The sequence below is a fragment of the Pristis pectinata genome, chromosome 32, assembly GCF_009764475.1.
Source record: "Pristis pectinata isolate sPriPec2 chromosome 32, sPriPec2.1.pri, whole genome shotgun sequence".
Lineage (NCBI taxonomy): Eukaryota > Metazoa > Chordata > Chondrichthyes > Rhinopristiformes > Pristidae > Pristis > Pristis pectinata.
The window spans coordinates 15,174,839-15,195,114 of record NC_067436.1 but is presented as its reverse complement, the minus strand read 5'-3'; the positions used below and the strand labels follow the sequence as shown (position 1 = coordinate 15,195,114).

The following is a 20,276-nucleotide window of genomic DNA, read 5'->3' as shown; positions in this document are numbered from 1 at the left end:
TCAGAACCTGTTTGCTCAGCTGAGTGATAAAGTAAGAAGAGGAGGAGAGGGAGAGAGAGGGAGGCAAGAGAGGGAAGGGGACGAGGGAGGGAAGGGGGGGCGAGAGAGAGAAGGGGGCAAGGGAGGGAGGGGCGAGAGAGGGGAGCAAGGGATGGGGGAGCGAGAGAGGGAAGGGGAGGCAAGAGGGAAGGGAGGGAAGGGCGCGAGGGAGGGAAGGGGGCACAAGAAAGGGAGGAGGGCAAGGGGGGGAAGCGAGAGAGGGAAGGAGGGGTGAGAGGGAAGGGGGCGAGGGAAGGGGCGAGGGAAGGGGGCGAGGGAGGGAAGGGGGCACAAGAGAGGGAGGGGGGCAAGGGGGGAAGCGAGAGAGGGAAGGAGGGGCGAGAGGGAAGTGGGCGAGAGAGGGAAAGGGGCCAGGGAGGGTGAGAGGGGGAAGGGGGCACAAGACGGGGTAAGAAAGAATGAGAAAGAGAGTGAATGAGATTGAGAGCAAGTAGGCAGCACAATGCCACACTGCTGCAGAGTCCTAAGTTCAATCCTGACCTCTGGTGCTGTCTGTGTGGAGTTTGCACAGTCTCCCTGTGACTGTGTGGACTCCCCTGGGTGCTCTGGCTTCCTTCCAAAGCCCAAAGATGTGCTGGGAGGTTAATTGGCCAACGTAAATTGCCCCTTAATGTAGGTGGATGGCAAGAGAATAAGGGGGCAGTTGATGGGTATGTGAGAGAGTATCGGTCACAGGAAATATGTGGGGGAAAGGAAATGGTTGGAGTGATCACAGAGGCAGGGACTCAATGGGCTGAATGGCCTCCTTCTATGAGATATAAAAAACATAAAGAGAGAAAGTGAAAGAATGAGAAAGCAAGAAGGTGAAAAGGGAGAGAAGGAAAGGGAGAGAAGGGGGGAGAGAGGGGGAGAGAGGGGGAGGGAGGGGGGAGAGAGGGGGAGGGAGGGGGGAGAGAGGGGGAGGGGGAGAGAAATGGGGGAGAGGGGGAGAGAGGGGAGGGAGAGGGGGGTAGAGAGGGGGGTAGAGGGGTGGAGGGGGAGAGGGGGGAGAGAGGGTAGGGAGGGGGAAAGGGGAGAGAGGGGGAATGGGAGAGAGGGGAGGGGAGAGAGGGGGAGAGAGGGGGAGAGAGGGAAAAGGAGAGAGAGAGAAAGGTGAGAAAGAGGGAGAAATGGATAGAGAAAGAAATGCTGTTTGTATAGATGAGAAAGAGAGGTGGGGGAGACAAGGACAAAGTGGGAGAAACAGACAGACAGAGAGGGGAAGTGAGGGGGGGAGGAGAGAGAGAGAAAGTGAGAGAGCAAGAGAGAGAGAGAGAGAGATGATATTCGCTCTCATGTAATTCCAGGACATCCGTAACCGTCGTCATTTGTGATGCCAAGAGGATTCAGGCTTGGATTTGAACAGCTCTAACACACGATCTTCAGGTCAAACACTTTAACAATGCTCATTACCTAGGCTTACACAGCAACAACAACAACTTGCATTTATACAGCAGCTTTGACATAGCAAAATGAAACAAGGCAATTCACAGGAATTTTAGCTCCCGAGGCCCCAGGTTTTGGATTCCCACCCCCTGTTTATCCTCTAAGGTGCTCCCTCTACTTCCTCAGGAGGCTAAAGAAATTTGGCATGTCCCCTTTGACCATCACCAAATTTTTATCGATGCACCATAGAAAGCATCCTATCCGGATACATCGCGGCTTGGTACGGCAACTGCTCTGCCCAAGACCGCAAGAAACTGCATAGAGTTGTGGACACAGCCCAGCGCATCATGGAAACCAGCCTCCCCTCCATGGACTCTTGTCTATACTTCTCGCTGCCTCGGTAAAGCAGCCAACATAATCAAAGACCCCCACCCACACCGGATATTCTCTCTTCTCCCCTCTCCCATTGGGCAGAAGATGTAAAAGCCTGAAAGCACATACCACCAGGCTCAAGGACAGCTTCCATCCCACTGTGTTGAGATTATTGATAAGACTAGCCCCCTAGAATGATAGGATGTACTCTTGACCTCACAATCTACCTCGTTACAACCTTGCACCTAATTGTCTGCCTGCACTGCACTTTCTCTGTAGCTGTAACACTTTATTCTGCACCCTGTTATTGTTTTCCCTTGTACTACCTCAATGCACTGTGATGAAATGATCAGTATGGATGGCATGCAAATCAAAGTTTTTTTTACTGTGCCTTGATACATGTGACAATAATAAACCAATTTACCTGAAACCTTGCTCTTTGACTGAGTTCCCAGTCATCTGTAAATTGTCCCTTGCCTGAGGATGAGAGGTAGAATTTGGGAAGGAGTTGATGGGAATGGGGGAAGATGCAAAAGGGTTAGGGTAGGACTACTGTATACATGGTGCTTGATGGTTGGTGTGGATTCGGTGGACCGTGCTGTATCATTCCATGATTCTGACTCTATGACTCTAATACCTCCTTCTGTTGCCCATCTTGAGATCCACCTTGAACCATTTGCTGTATTAAAGACTCCATATGAATAGAAGTTGTTGTTGTTTCAGGTTTCTTTTAAGTAGATGGAGTGGGAAGAGAATTTGTGTCATTGTTACTGTAATTTCCATTCACTTGGTCACACTGGGACACAATTAGCTAAACTCGATAAAGTTTATTGCATGCCTATAACTTTAATGATGATCATTTCTGCTACTGAGATGAGCCATCATTGGGGTTATGGATGGGAGAGGCATCTGTTCTCCAGTTAATGCTTACATTCAGAATTCCAAGCCTGTATCACATTCAGTCTCTTAAAATACCAAAAGAAACAGTTAACAGTCAGAGCTGACAAGAATCACTCTCTGGCACGTACATGGTACAGCCAAGGCATCGCAAACAACTTCAGATCTGTGTCTAACCAGCTATCACGTTGCCTTCACTGGGGCATTACTTTTTAAAACAGTGTTTAATAGGCTGCAAATTTGCATTTTTGATTTAAGTCGCAGTGAACCTTGTGAAAATCAGTCCCTGTCCTTTTTGTTTCACATGACACAACACTTCTCTGCCGTTTGCTTGAAGTCTTCCAGAGTTGCTTGGGCCTTGTCCTTCAAGCTGTCAAGGTCAAGGTTCTGGATGTTGCTGAGCTGTCCCATCAAGGAGTCCTTCTCAGCCTCTTCCTCGTTATCCTGTTCGATCATCTTGGCCAGCTCCTTTGGCAGTTCCACGTCGCCACCAGCCAGTTGGATCTGGTTCTCGTCTATTTCATTCTGTTGGGAAGAGACCATTGATTGAAATTTACACTGCCTGTCTGAAGCCTGGCTCATTACACGTCACTTGAAGGCTGCCACAGAATTAGAAGTGCATCTGATTTACCAGGACCTCATGTACAAACACACATTGAAATATAAGCAGCTGTAGGAAGAGCAAGAAACTAATTGTTTTGGTTATTAATAGTTCATATAAGCAAACCTTTGCTTCAACGGGGATTGATTCCAGTAAATTACTATCCTCACAAGGACCATTTAACATTCAAGGTCAAATTACAAGCTTGAGATTGTTTCTGCTGCAGGTGTCGGACTACCTTTTAATTAGACTCTCAATCGCAGAAGCTTACAGCCACCCCCATAACAGTACATCAAAGCAGACATCAGGAAAACCTCATCTCCTTCAATTGTTTAAAACACTTTTAATAAGGTGGTACTCATCCTCTCTGTTAGATTGGTACAGGAGTCATAGTTCTTTGGAACTCGAACTCCTTGTTCCTTCTGATAGTCACATTGCGTTGTCCTCACACATTCTTTTCCCCCTGTGTTCCTTCCTGCATGAAAACAGGGAAAGAGGTTCTGGTGATCATATTCAAGTGGGAAGATGGTGGAAAATAGGCCGTTAGGGTGCCCAAGGACTTCCCTGGGGTCCCAATTACTCTTGGTTGTTTAACTGTTTTAACACTTACTCTGCTGGACATCACCCAGCTCTTGGGTTAGGGTAAGTCACCAAAGGTCCTCTTCACAGATGCAACACGCAACGCACTGGAGGAACTCAGCAGGTCAGGCAGCGTCCATGGAGGGAAACGGACAGTTGACGTTTTGGGTTGGGACCCTTCATCTGGAATAAGACTACAGATTCCAGCATCTGTAGTTTCTTTCGTCTCCTCTCTCCACAGGTCTCAGGTTAAAGTAGCAAATCAAACCCAGGTGATATCAGAGCCTGATTTGCATATCTAAAAAGACCCACTCCTGACAGGCATTCACCCTCATTTTTCACCATTTTAAATTAACATTGTCTGATCTGGGAATGAAGTGAGCAAGTCTCCACACGCTCATTTTACAGTTCTGCCCCCAGCCCTGGTTGAAGGGTTGAAACAGATTTCTTATCAAGCCAGGAATGTTCAGAATCTTTCACTTTAATTACATTGAAATGCATTTCTGATTTGAACCATTTGTCAATGTGATGGGACAGGGTCCCAAAATTCCACTGAAAACCAAATCAAACCATTGGGAAAAGTCACAAATATCGAGCTAATAAAAAGGTGCATGCTGAAAGAAGTGCAGAGATCAGAGAGATCATTGAGCAACAACAGACTTACAGCCCTAATGAGTTTACTGTACTGCTTCTTCTCGCAAAGGAGTCTATTCAGTATGCTAACTAACCAAAAGGACAAGCTCAGCTCATGACTGGAGCAGGTATCTTTCATAGACTTTTTGCTGCTCCATGAAATCTTATCTGATTACTCCATGAAATCACAAACTCTCTTTACTGCCACCAGATGTTCTGTGGTTTCAGTCAATGAGGACATTCAGTTAGAAACGCTCTGAGCTCACCCTAAGCACACAGCCAGACCAAGCCCACAGTGATGGATGTCCATTCAGACCATCTTATCTCACCCGAAACAAAACCTTGTTACCACATCTCTTCACCTCTTCCCAACATTGAAAGGTAGGCCAGATGTTGATACCAAATATCCAGAGTGGATCTCTTTCTCCCAGTTTACTTTAAACTAATATTCTAAATCTACCTTTTGCATTCCACTTCCTGTAAGATCCCCATTAAATGTTTACATTGAGTTAATTCAAACTGTGAATGCACTGGGATTAACCCACAGACCAATTAAGTGCATTATTAAACCTAACTTTTTTTATCTCTTTGTTCAATTACTGAGTCATGATTTCCTTCTCCCTCAAGGCAATGACTTTAGCTTAATTATGACTTTATTACCTATGAGCTTTCGGATCATATTTCTTGTTGGATCTAAAAGCTATTGCAATTAATATCACAACATATTTTGCATCTGACAATTTTGGAACCATAATGGTAAAGGATTTATTTAATGTCTTTTACAACCTCAGGATGCCGCAGAACACTTTGAAGCAAATTAAGTTAATTTGGGCAGAGCAAGAGTCCAGAAACAGTAATGTGATAAACAGCAGAGCATGTTTTACTGACCATTGAGATAATTATTGACCAGGATGTGTAGATTAAAAATTAATCCCCAATGGAGAGTGAAGGAGACTTTGTCACTGCAGCATCACAGTAATCACACTGATATCACAACAGCTTCCTGGTAACAACACACCATGACAATAATTCATGTGGCATCCATTTCAGTCGACTTATGTGGTGGTGCATGATGTTTCTTTCCCTGAATTGTAATTGAGTTGATATCAACATTGTGCAATATCAGTATCACATTTCCTCGAAATCCATTGTTTCTCATTCTAATGAGGATGTTTATCCATTTTAATTGGATTAATTCTTTATTCAGATAGATAACAGAGGAATCCTCCCACACCTCTAGTAACATATAGAAAACAGAAAATGCTGGAAACACTCAGCAAGTCAGACAGCATCTGGGTAAAACAAATTAACAATTCGTATTGAAGAGCTGATGAAGGATCATTGACCTGAACCATTAACCGTTTCCTTTTCCACTGATACTGCCTGATTTGTTGAGTGTTTTCAGCATCGGGGAGGAGGTACAGGAGCCTGAAGACCCACACTCAGTGATTCAGGAACAGCTTCTTCCCCTCCATCATCAGATTTCTGAACAGTCCATGAACCCATAAACACTACCTCGTTATTCCTCTTTTGCGCTATTTATTTATTTTTGTAACATAGTCATTTTTATGCCTTGTACTTTTTTTATGCATTTTATGCATATTTTTTATTTTTTATTTTTTATGCATTGTACTGCTGCCGCAGAACAACAAATTGCATGACATATGTCTGTGACAATAAACCTGACTCTGATTCATATTCTGTTTTTATTTCAGATTTCCAGATTTTTGAGTCTATTAACATGCTAATTTTTCAAACTATCATAGATCTCGCCATATTTTATTGAAATATTCTATTTAAAGCCATGGTTGATTATCCTTAATGGTCTAATTATAGCTTCTGATTTATAAGACGGAATTGGATATAGTTTCAAAGTAACTTCAATTTTAAACGCATAAGTGACTCAACAAACAGAATATCACCAAACTTCCAGGGTAAATAAATTGTCAAAGTCAAAAATCAAAGTCGAGTTTATTGTCATCTGCACAATTACGTTTGCACAGGTGCAATGAAAAACTTACTTGTGTCATAGGAACATAGCATCAGATACGCAACTTTCACAAGAAAAACATAAATTAAACAAATTATAAATAATTTAACACAGTTAGAACAAAAAAAAACAAAGTCCATTGAAATGCAAAATGGTCAAAGTATGTCTATACTGAGGTAGTGATTAGGTTTGTGCAGGCTGGTTCATGAACTGAATGGTTGAAGGGAAGTAGCTGTCCTGTACAAGTATTGTATTGTACACAAGTAATATTGTATACAGTATGATCACAAAATGAATCGAATGCTTATACATTGGTGAGGAAACAGAATGGTCCCAGTTCTACAGCGGATGGACTTCAACTTTGCCTTTAGTATCAGTAAGGGAGTTTGAACAAAACATCGACAGATTTCCTCAAAGTGTAAAAGTTATGAAACAATGAAACCAAAACTTCAAACTAAGACAGGCCAGGAGAACTGGAAATACCAGTAAAAACTCATTTCAGGAAAAAGTGCTCAAGGCTCAAACATTTGAATTAACCAAAGGCAGCGGAATCAAAGAGAATAAGGTGGTGCTGGTCAATATGTAGTTGAATGGTAGACTTGAAATTTGGAGGGATGAATTTGATATTCAACCTGATGGACAATCACAGAATCCTGGCTGGTGCTCAGTGTTTCACTGTCGGGGAGCTATTGTCCCAGTGAGACGTTACATCCAGACACTGTCTCCTCTTTCAGTTGGATATAAAAGATTCATGACTATTTTTAAGGAGAGTGGGGAGTTCTTCTGGCCAATATTTATTATCCAACAAACATTACAAAAACAATTTGGTCATTATCGCATCACTGCTAATGGGATCTTGCTTTGTAAATTGACTGCCAGAATGGTCATGGAAGGAGATACGATAGTGGCAGTTAAGGAGCTGTTAGACACATGAATTTGCAGGGAATGGAGGGATGTGGATCATGTGCAGGCAGAAGAGATTTAGTTGAATTTGGCATCATGTTCGGCACAGACATCATGGGCTGAAGGGCCTGTTCCTGTGCTGTACTGTTCTATGTTCTAAATTCCTGTATTACAATGTGACTACACTTCCAAAAGACTTCATTAGTTGTGAAGCATTTTGGGATCATGTTGCACACTATATAAATGCATGCCTTTATTTTTCTTGACTTGGATGTCCCTCACCTACTGCCAACACTTGTCGTCACACCTTATGGTTTAACAAAGATCGGATTCATCAGGTTACACTTTCCAACTATTGTACTTAACGTCTGTATTAAAATTTAATATGAACATACAAGTTCACGGAATCACAGAATAGAATAAGGGATTTCAACTCATTGAGCCTTGGATGAAAAGACAGGTCGGAAACATGGGTTATGTAACTATTGATTAGTAACAATGACGAGAATTCATTTATAAGCTCCAGAAAAGTTGAATGAAGTTATTTCACTATTCAAATCAATGTGAAAACAGTGAGCCTACCTTCGGGAGCTTGTACTTGTCTCGTAAGTGTGTCCTCATTGTTGCACGCTCTGCCTTCTTCTGAGCAAAACTGGCATCGCGCTCCATCCTGTAATTAAGTACACACCCAGTGATGATACCTACAGTCAGCAGGTCCAACACTTTAACATGTGTGGGGAAGATCTTCCATAACAAGTTACATTGTGCCTAGGGCAGAACCCAACACTTCTGCATCCATTTATAGTACAAAACAGGCCATTTGGACCAACGGCTCTGGTTCCTCATGAACCTCCTCCATTCTTAAACTAACTCCATCAATTTATCTCTCTGTTCTTTTCTCCCTCGTGTTTATCTTGAATCCTGTTAAATGCATCAATGGATTTTGCTTCAATTATTCCCTCTGGTGACCACAATTCTAAACACTCTGTGGGTAAAGATATTTCCCTCGAATTTACAAGTTTATTGTTCCCACAAATGGAGTCATTGCCTCTTAAGCTACCCAGTTTGAACTCTTTCATAATTTTAAAAATCCCGATCAAATTTGCTCTCTTTTCCAGGGAAAAAACCGTTTGGCTCTTCAATGTTTCTCTCAGTTTGGTGTCATTCTAATAAATCCATTTTTTCCATCTATCCCAGTGCCATTACCTTAGCCCAAAGAGGCAAGAACTTTCCACATGGGAAGAGCACAGAGAAAAAATTGGGAATGGGAGAAAGTGATGGAAGGGAATTGCTGCAAGTGCAGATACCCTTAAGTCCATTTTCCTACGTGGACCATTGGAACACTACGATACGTCATGACTACACTACAGATAAGGAATCATTTCACGCAAAAATAAGAAGAAAAGTGACTCAAGTTGGAACTAGAAATTAGAAGCTGCTACATTTACCTGGACTCCTGTCTTTGTAAATGCTACCTCATGCGGGTGTATACGAGAAGTACCTTAAAGAGACAGGCCAGATTAGCTGTAAAACATCACAATCAAGCTTCAGGCAACTTATGAGGATTGTTACAGGAGGTTTGGTAGATTATAACATCAGACCAAGTACCAGAAAGAGACAAAGCTTTGAAAGTGTTGTATGTTCCAATGAGCCTTGCTGGAGACATTAATCAGACTTTTCTCTTCCAAACACTGATCAACATGCCACTTTTTCTGCATTTGCTTTTTATATCAGTCGATGTAGGCAATCTGTGTCTCAGTCAGTGAATGACTGATGAGAAAGTGAGAGAGAGTCTGCGTGTGGTTGGGTGAGTAACTGTATTGGGAGAAGAGGATTCGGTGTCAACCTTGAGACCACAACCTGGCTACCTTAGTTTCCTGTATGTTTTACTGTCAAGTCAAGTTTATTGTCATGTGCACAAGTACGGTGAGGTACAGGTACAATGAAAAACTTGTTTGCAGCAGCATCACAGGCACGTAGGTACAGACAATACACAGAACATAAATTATACATAAATTGGGTATTTCAGCTGACATTGCCTATTTCTCCTTCCAACTCATTTTTTGTTGCTGAATCAAGAGACTTATAACCCCCTTACTTAAATCTGACAAGGTGTCAGGGAATGATTTGGAAAGATTTCCTCATTTCAGAAATGAGTGTTGTTGGCCAGCTTCTACAGCAATTTACCTGGGAACAAATATTCACAGAAGAATGAAAGACCAACCGAATACAGAGATGGAATATTGTTAGGTTTTGTCCATGTCTGACTGTTAAAAGACTCCAAACGTGCTGGTGAACTATCTTCACAATTTCAAAGTAGTACTTCCTTCCTTATCTATTATTTAAATATTGTTTAGTAATAGTTCTTATATCTACGTATTAAACAATGAATAATTGTTTTGAACATAATTTCATTTTATATCTCACCAAAACTGTCCTTTAGCTGTGATATTGAAAACGCAACACTCCATTTAATTAACTAAAAACAGAAAATGCTGTAAGCACTTGGCAGCATCTATGGAATGAGAAATAAAGTTAACATTACAGGTGAAAAGGATAAACCTTCAACCTAAAACATTAACTCTGTTTCTCTTCTCACAGGTGATGCCTGATCTGCTGAGTGTTTCTAGCATTTCCTGTACGTGCAGTTCTTTGATTTTCATTTACACCTACTCAACCCTCTGTCTCCTGTGAAACTCTGGTCGCCCCATTATAGGAAGGATGTGGAGGCTTTGGAGTGGGTACAGAAAGGTTCACCCGGATGCTGCTTGGAGTAGAGAGTATGAGCTAAAAGGAGAAGTTGAAAAACTTCGATCATTTTCTTTGGAGGCTAAGTGGAGACCTGACAGAAGTTTATAAATTAATGAGAGGCATAGATAGGGTGGACAGTTAGAGTGTTTTTCCCAGGGAAGAAATGTCAAATACTAGAGGGCATAGATTTAGAGTGAGAGAGGAAAACTTAAAGGTGATGTGCAGAGCAAGGTTTTTAACACAGACAGTGACAGGTGCCTGGAAGATGCTGCCATGGATAGTGGTGGAAGTAGACACGATAGAGGCCTTTAGACAGGCACATGAACATGCAGGGAATGGAGGGATATAGATCATGTGTACACAGATAGGTTTAATTTAATTTGGTTTTCTAACCTTTGTTTCCCTAACATTACAAACGCAATGGAGACACAAGAGACTGCAGATACTGGAATCTGGAGCCGTTCCTGATGAAGGGTCTCGACCCGAAACGTCAACTGTCCATTTCCCTCCACAGTTGCTGCCTGACCTGCTGAGTTCCTTTTTGATTACTGATATAATATTCCAGATGGAAGTGTATGTCTGGGAAACATCATCTGAAACTATGTATAGGTCACAGGCAGTAATAACACAGTAAATGTCTCCACTGGCACTGCGGGACATTTCAAATAAAGCTCAGCTGAAGGATAGTTCATGTTATCTTCCCCCTGGCCACCAAAGATCATTTAACTAGCAACTTTAAAAATAGGATTCCGATTTCAAATGCAATATTAAAAGGGGTGACGTAATTATGCGACTTTTATAGTTCACAGAAAATAATCTGTTCATAAAATAACAAACCATCAAATCTTTATGAAAATCTAAATTACTTCCAAAATGTAAGATTGAAAGAGAAAAAAATATATATGGTGGCTCCTCATTCATATTTGTCAATTGATAATGTTTATATGAATTGAATACTTTTGCACAGAGCAGTCATGGATTTGTCTCCCTAAATACCCACAGGTTGATGTATTGGGCACTCATTCACGCTCTCCCGAATTCTATGAAGGATAACTGATGGCTCTGTACTTGAGGCTCATTCCTAGTGAGAGAATATCAGCACCAGGTTCGGCAGCTTCAACCTCCACACTTGCCATAGACCTAATTGACCTCTACAATACTTTTTGTATGGATAACAAGGGTATGAGCTAGAACTTACTTGCACTTTTTTTTCACTTAAGTTCCCATAGTTTTCTCTCCTGTTTTCATTTTTTTCAACAGAACACTTAAGACTCCAAAAAAAAATTGGCTGAGTTGCTGACGAGGTAGTCTAAAGTGCAAGAAAGTAATACTTACTTTTATTCATTGTAGTAATTCACAAAGGCATATTCTGGGGGTGGGGTGGGGGGGGAACCATTTTAAACTACATAATGCTTTTTATTAAAAAAAAGTTTCAATCGTGTCATTAAACCATGTCTGCGGAGTGTTTTACTCTTGGTTATTGTTGCTCTTATTCCAAGACACATCCCTTGGTACACAGCGGTTTACTGTTCCAATCCAGGGACGTGACTGGTTTGACTAGCAGGGCCGACTGCAGAACCAGGTGAGTCTGCGTTTTGCGATGAGTTGAGCAGAAAGTAACTGAGAGGGAAGATACAAACCCTGGGAACAACCACAATGGAGGACAGAGATGCAAGAAGTCGAGGGGTGGTGTGTTTAGACAATCCAACCCATCACGTTAAAAATCTGTTATTGCAAAATCTGCTATTTCCCCAATACAGTAAAACTCCAATAATCCTTGTGACTTTAGTGGACTATTGGATGTTATTTCTATTAATTTCCAACACACCTTTAATTCACTATATTTGGATTTTACCCAATACTGTAATAAACCTTCCAGTAAACCAGGTAACTTGAAAGGGATAGTGGGAACTGGGATCTGGCTGAGTGGTATGGGAGTGCACTAAACATCACCTGGTGAACCAGATGTTGAACTGTTGAGATTTTTGGAGTTTTGCTGTATTACAGTTTAGGCAGGGGCTTATATTTAAGATAATTTAGTTGGCTAACCACTTAGGCTAACACTTCCACCATTACTGTCACTATCAGATACAGTGAGTGCGAAGGAGAGGTCGAATCAATGTGTCCATTGAAATTGTGTTTGAATATGAAGGCTATCACAAATCTGCCCCTTATACTGGTACTTACCTCAAATGTCTGGACTGGAAAGGAGACAGCACATTTTATGGTTCTAACAGATGACCTTTCTCCTCTAGCTCCACATGACATGTAATTAGGAAATTGTAATAATTATCTTGCGTTTGCAACACAATATGCTCCTTTAAGAGTCATTAATCCCATCACAGGTCAATGAGTATGCACAATGGATCATTCCCCTCCAGTTAAATCATCTGACATTGTACTCACAGACCTTGAATAAGTTGATGCACGACATTTCAAAACCCACACAAGAGACATTTGGCTGACATGAAGGAAGCAATATGTCCGCATTTATGACAACTTTGAAGAAATTCCTTGAGACTCACTGCTAAAAGAAATTAGCATCTTAGCTATCCTCTCTTTCTCCCCATCTCACCTCTTGCAACCTTAACCCTTATGGCTTGTCAAGAAGTTTAGTAATACAGAGCAGGGCCAATAATAGACAGCTGGAACATTGCAATGTTTCTGGCATACAGAGACAAGTCTTTTTTTATATCATAGAGTCATACAGCACAGAAACAGGCTCTTCATCTTATCTGCCCGCATTTAGCCCATATCCCTCTAAATCTTCCCTCTCCATGTACCTGTCCAAGTGTCTTTTAAATATTGTTAATGTACCTGCCTCAACCACTTCCTCTGGCAGCGATCACTTTCTCTGGCATGTGTAATGTCAGTACCACCTTTATAGATTATTTTAAATAAAGTTCAATCCTATCTTCTGCTTCACTGTAGTTACCCACTATAACCCACATATAATTTCCCCAAAGCAAATGGATACGAAAGACTAAAACGAAAGATTAGCATTCAACTCTACTACACACCTATTCCTCTAATTTAAATACATCCTTGATGGGTTTTCCATGTGACATCTCCAACCTTTAATCCCATTAAGCTTAAGCTTCGTCTCAAAACTATATCCAATCCATCTACAATAATATTTCCAGCCATTCAAAGCACGAGCTTAAGAATTCAAAAGCTTAAGAAACAGTGTTGATGTGGGAACAAATGTTTTGGCTAAACTCAGTTTTTTAAAAATATTGTTTATTTCATTGTCCTAATATTTGGACAATGAAACATTTTCCTTGCCGGCATGAAGTAATTTTATTATTGTTTTATTATTTTAGCTCAATATGTGGTGATGATTAGTTACTGTACTTAGTAGCATATGGTTGGTCTGGTCAATGACGATCATTAATTGATGTCATGGAGTCATACAGTATGAAAACAGGCCCTTCAGCCCATCGAATCCACTCCTATCATCAGGCATCCATTTACACTGATCTTATTTTATTCTCCCTGCACTTCCATCAACTCCCACCAATCTTTAACTACCCATCTACACACTGAGGGCAATTTGCAATGGCAGTTAACTTACCAACCTGCTCATCTTTGGAATGTGCAAGGAAAGCAGAGCCCCAAGATTGATGAAGGCAGGGCGGTAGACTGTGTCTATATGGACTTCTGTAAGGCATTTGACCAAGACCTACATGGTAGGCTGGTCAGGAAGATTAAGGTGCACAGGATCCAAGATGAGTTAGCTAATTAGATCTGGAATTGGCTTGGTGATACAAGTGGTGGATGGGTGTTTTTCTGATTGGAAGTCTGTGAACCATTGTGTCCCACCAGAATTGGTGCTGGGTCCCCTGTTTGTGTGATATAGAAATGACTTTGATGTATAATCAGTAAGTTTGTAGATGACAGAATTAGAATCAGATTTATTATCACTAACGGATAACATGAAATTTGTTGTTTTGCGGCAGCAGTGCAGTGCAATGACATAAAAATCTACAAAAATACATAAATAGTGCAAACAGAAGGAATAACACAGTAGTGTTTATGGACCGTTCAGAAAGCTGAGGGGAAGAAGCTGTTCCTAAATCATTGTGGATCTTCAGGCTACTGTACCTCCTCCCCGATGGTAGTACCATGAAGTGGGCATGTCCTGGATGGTGAGGGTCCTTAGTGATGGATGCCGCCTTCTTGAGTTACCACCTCTTGAAGATGTCCTCAATGGTGGTGCTGGCTGAGTCTGCAACCCTCTGCAGCCTCTTGCGATCCTGCGCATTGGAGCCTCCGTACCAGGCTGTGATGCAACCATTCAGAATGCTCTCCACCGTACATTTATAGAAATTTGTAAGAGTCTTTGGTGAGATACTGAATCTCCTCAAACTCCTAATAAAGTAGACATGAAAATTGCTGGTGTTGTGGATAGGGAGGAAGGTTGTCTAAGGCTACTGCAGGATGGAAAGTTGGGTGAAGCATTGGTGGGTGGAATTTAATCCCAACAAGTGTGAGGTGTTGCATTTTGGGAAGTCAGATAGGGGTAGAACATATACTGTAAAAGGTAGGGCACTAAAGAATATTGATGAACAGAGAGATCTTGTGCTCATGTCCAATGTTCCCTGTAAGTGTCAACACAGGTAGATAGGGTGGTGAAGGCGGCATACGGTCATAGCATGGAATATAACAGTTAGGACATGATGTTGCAACTTCACAAAACACTGGTTAGACTGCATTTGGAATATTGCGCAAGTTCTGGTCACCACACTATAGGAGGGTCGTGGCTTCATTGGAAAGAGTACAGAGGAGATTCAGCAGGCTGTTGCCTGGTTTGGAGGACTTTAATTCTAGAGAGAGATTGGATAGACTGGGTCTGTTTTCTCTGGATGAAGGAGAATGAGATGTGATAAAGTATATAAAATTGTGAGGAGCATAAATAGATAAATAGAGGGTAGATAGTCAGAATTTGTTTCCCATGGTGGAGTTATCAAAAACAAGAGGGCAGACGTTTAAGGTGAGAGGAAGGATCTTTAAAGGGAATTTGAAGGGAAAGGTTTCCCCCCCCCCCCCCCACAGAGTGGTTGATATCTGGAACTCACTGCCAGAGGAGGAGGTGGAATCAGATACAGTCACTGGGCCGAAGGGACTGATTCTGTGGTGTGTAACTGTGTGACACCTGGAAGAGACCCACATGATCACAGGGAGAATGTGCAAACTCCACACAGACAGCACTAGAGGGTCAAGATTGGAGATGAGAGACAGCAGCTCTGCTAGTTGCACCACTGTGGCACCCAAATATGTTGAACTATAGTTAAATTGACTAGCACTGATCACATCTATGGGTTGAGGATAGTTAGACTGTTCACCATCAATCATATCCATGGGTTCAATACAGTTACTTACTTCTGATAAACTTAGGAAAGTCAGAAAGCTCAACCATTTTAAACACAACTTTGCAACAATGGGTATTAATTTATTTCATTTTCCAGAAAGGTGTTAAACCCAGTTATTTAAAAAGGCAGAGTACTGAAGGAAATACTTCAATCAGCATTAGCAACCATTAAGCAGACCTAAGTATTGATATTAGAACGATATACTTTAAATCAAAATATGTGGTTATCTGCATATCCAGGGAAGGGGCCATAAATAGATCTTGCAATTTGCTTTTTGCATTTAAGATACAGAGAGAGAGAGAGAGAGAGAGAGAGCGCATATATATGTGCGCGTGTGTGTGTGTGTATAAGTGTGTGTGTGTGTGTGTGTGTGTGTGTGTGTGTGTGTGTGTGTGTGTGTGTGTGTGTGAGTGAGTGAGTGAGATTGTTCTTTAAAATGGCATGTTCATCAACTGGAACAGGCAATTCTCAGCGAGGATCCAGGCCTATTAGATCATGACCCCATTGACTGTTAAATGCAAGTTTCCTCTTCAACATAACAGTTTAATAAGAGGAGGTTTTACTTTGAATCCTCCCGGGTGAAGTATTAGAAATTCTAAAGACTTTAACAACCGGACGTTATTGAATTCAATTCTTTTTTGTTTGCCCTCTCTATCCCCGGAAAACATAACCTCCAAACGTCTCCTTGTGATCAGCTCTCATAACAGACTACCTTCTCCACCCTATTACAGTTGAAGATTCATTGAACAGAATTCGGCCGGTGGTTGGAAGTATACAGGACAGTGAAAAACGGTGTAATGGAAATGAAACTGCGGCACAATGTAAGCAACACGTCACTTGGATAGATTGGAGAAGCTGGAATTGCTCCCCTTAGGAAAAATAGGACAAGGGAACATTTAAAAGATTTCCCCACCCACACCACATCAAACCAACAACAACCTCCTTCCGGCTCCTGGCCTGAACGGTTACTCGCCTTCAATAAACGTGGAAGATGTATACGGTAATAGCAAATAGTCGAAGCAGATTGATAAACTCAATCCTTTCCTCACATTCCTCACCCCCACATTCCCATCTCACCCAGCACCCCTTCGCCCATACTCTCCCCCCGGGAACAGATCGCCAGCAGTGAATCTCGTTCAATTCTTGTTGATATTACAGCACATTTACTCCGCTGAGGTCAACCGTGAAATGGATTTATCGTTGATCATATTTTTGATGGGTGTTATTGTTGATCCACGTTGCTGATGTTAATCCAAGGGATTATATATATATGGCCATTAACATTCCTTTAAGAACACTATTTGGTACATCCCATCATGACGCCAAAGGAGATTTAAATATTTTTAAATGGAATAAATAGGTCAGAGATTGTTGAAGACTTTCTCCTTCTCCTGGGCTTCCATTTGTTAGACATTGCATAGATCGCTTCTGTTTGCGCGCTTTATCGCAACAAAGCTATGGAGAATTTATTTTCAAATGCTACCGCGGGATAAATAAAATCACGACGACCTTTAGTCACTCAAGCCAACGTTATAAGGTTAAACACAAATAGCTAGAATGGCAAACCCCATGTAGCTGTTGATGAATTTTGAGAACATATAATAATTGATATATATGTTGGGTTACCATGAGGCACGTTGCAAAATAAAAACACGGTGTGTCAAAACTGTTTCATGCACCATTGGTTGGATTGGTTTAAAGGGAGTTCGGCGTTTTGTACCGGAAATGAAACATTGGTTATCTTTAATGAAAAAATCTGGAGGAACGACATTTAATAACATCGCCCAAGAGCAGGCGACAAGCCACACATGTGCGGGTGTTAACGGTCAGAAAATTAGCTTTCCTTCTGCACATTCGCATATTTCGGCAGTCGGGAGTACTGGGAACCAATGAGACTTGTCTCGGCACGATGTGTTAACGCTGGGAGTTGGAATTCATTATAGCACCAGGCTCAAGGACAGCTTCTATCCCACTGTGATAAGACTATTGAACGGTTCTCTTATACAATGAGATGGACTCTTGACCTCACAATCTACCTTGTTATGACCTTGCACCTTACTGTCTACCTGCAATGTACTTCCCTATAGCTGTGACACTTTACTCTGTATTCTGTTATTGTTTTTACCCTGTACTACCTCAATGCACGGTGTACTACCTCAATGCACTCTGTAATGAATTGATCTGTACGAATGGTATGCAAGACAAGTTATTCCATTGTACCTCGGTACATGTGACAATAATAAACTAATACCAATACCAATTGTCAATTAAAATATATACCAGCGAAAGAAATTTATAGCCCATGCTTTGGTTTTCAGAAAAGATCCGCAGACTCTGGGGAGGGTACAGAAGAGACTTGCTCGCGGTGCAAGTGAGGCAGTGATTCGGTTACGTGCTGAGGCTGGGATTGTCCTCTTTAGAGCGGAAGACACATTCTGGGGTGCTTTGATAGATCAGGAAGGGAGGAATTGCTTCTTCTGGCAGATGGGTGGGAATTACAGGACAGAGATTTGTAATAACTGGAAAAGGAATTACAGGGAAGGTTGAAAAGAATTTCTTCACGCCGAGGGGTTGTTAAGATCTGAAACTTCCTTAAAGAAACTGGTGGGACCATTTTCGACGGGAGCTTCCAAGAGACTTGCATTTAGTGAAAATTAATTTGCGGGAGGACGAGGGAAAACTGCCACTAAGCGAATGTTTCCTTCGAAGGGCTTGAGAGCCAGAGGCTATTCGGGCCCTCGAACCTGCATAGCCATTCGACAAGGTTAGAGCAGATACTGTGTCTCGTCAACTTTCCCGCCAGGTTACATCCACGTAAAAAAAAACTGTGTTTAATGATCCAACGCTTACCCTGAGATTGTAGCCCCCTAGTTCTAGAACCTCCACCTCATCTCTCAACCCCCACCCCCTCCCCCCGGAATCCTGAACATCTCAATGAAATCACCGCGGTTCTTATTAACTTCAATTCTGTGATCGAACGACCGATTCTCTCTTGCAGAAAGTTGGGAGACTCTGGCTTACATGGACAACTTTTGACAGAGTATTGGCAGGAAATTGCACTCTCATGATTGGATATACGGTGAAAAATCTTGAAGCAACATCAGTTCAAGGAATCTGAACCTTTTCACCGAAACTCAAAATCGAGTGTATTTGCCACTTAGCAGACAAGACTTTTTTTCTCTGTGATTTAACTTAAATTGTGACGGATGCAAGGACTGACAGATAATTAACGAGGCATCCATTATTGAACGGGATTACAGAAGATTGATAATAGAATTTTCCGTCCTAATCTCTGACATTTAAGAAAACTCCTGCAACTGGAATTATGTGAACTGCGTTGAAACCAGATAGCTGAAAAATAATTTACGTTTTAAAGGTTAATGTTACCCTGATATTCCTGCCAGTAAGTTAGATATTTAACTGTTAGCTTCAATTTTCTATGAATGTATCTCTGCCTTGGGTGTTGGAGCAAGGATTTTAACAGACTTGGCTTCAGTCCAGAATACAGTTCACTTACTTTTCATCGAGCAGCTGCCGTTGATATTCTTCAAACTCCTCTCTCGTCATGCCTTGAGCTGCGGCGTCAGACTTCTCCCCGTCTCCCTTTTCCTCACCTCCCAGTCCTCCGGTCAGATTCTTCAATTGCCCCCCGACCACGGTCTTCACCATGAACGCCATGGCTGAAAGTTGCTGGCTGCAGTTTTCAGGAGCAAGACCCAGGGACAGCTCCCAGCGCAGAGTGGGTCGGAGGGAGTTTCAGCACCACGCTATGTGGACAGCTCTCTTCGCTGAATGGACAGAAGACAGCCCATAATCTCCACCCCTCTCCAGCAGCCAGAGTCTTCTCCCATCCCACTAATGAAACTGGATTACATCTGCTGACGACTTGGACACGAGGTACACGCTACCGAGAGGAAACGGTGAATCAGATGTCCGATAATTTCAGATAACGATTCTCGTCCTCCCATTTACACCCCCTATAGATTCACCTTTTCTTGTGCTTTCTTACTCGCACCGTCACCCCTTTCAACATTTGATCTCTTCTGTCTTCTGCCTTGCCAGATCTCCCCTTTCGCTCTTCATACCCTGTTCCCCAACCCCAACAACTTGTTTTGATGCAACTTTACGCAGTTCCGGTGAAAGGCCATTGACCTGAAATATCATTATTCTCCCTCTGTAGCTGCTGCCTGACCTGTTATCTTTATCTCACCTCTCCGTTAAAACCGCTGGAGTTCCATTACACGATCCAATCTCAACCAAAACTTTTCTTTTCTCTGCTGAGATAAAGCTGCGTCTCCTAATGAGCTTTCTCGAAATAGCTCTCGATGTGGATGTTACCTTAGTTCGGTTTTGCCTTTTGTCCAGCTGACACACTCAGTTTGAACACGGGGGGTATTTGCTGATCTCCGCACTTTCCCCGCATTGCCGCGCACACCGGCAGCGACACTGGGCGATTTTGACGAAGCCTGCTACCAACTCTGCTCTCCGTGTAACAAACGAGCGGTGGGGGGGGGGGGGGGGGAGGGAGGTGGGGAGCACCTAACGCACCTTCTAGAGTGTCATACAACACGGAAACAGGCCATTCGGTCCACCAAGTCTGTACTGACCATCAAGCACATTTACACGAATCACACCTTATTCTTCCCATATTCCCATGTTTTCCCCATCCCCCATTTCCTCCTTCACCCCAACTTCCCCCTCCCCATTTCCTTCTTCCCCAACCCCCATCCCCTCCTCACCCAACGCCCCCATC

At 42.3% G+C, this 20,276-nt stretch overlaps 1 protein-coding gene across 1 annotated transcript; it reads right to left on the bottom strand.

Annotated features, from left to right (window-relative positions):
- Positions 1 to 884: 884 nt before the first annotated feature.
- On the bottom strand, positions 885 to 19,961 carry LOC127585276 (complexin-3-like). The gene is made up of 4 exons (XM_052042612.1): positions 19,862 to 19,961; positions 19,041 to 19,311; positions 7,983 to 8,070; positions 885 to 3,219 (listed from the first exon to the last, which is right to left on the bottom strand). The coding sequence occupies exons 2-4, from the start codon at positions 19,199 to 19,201 to the stop codon at positions 2,995 to 2,997; spliced, it is 474 nt and encodes a 157-aa protein (XP_051898572.1). The 5' UTR covers positions 19,202 to 19,311; positions 19,862 to 19,961; the 3' UTR covers positions 885 to 2,994.
- Between the last annotated feature and the right edge of the window lie 315 nt (positions 19,962 to 20,276).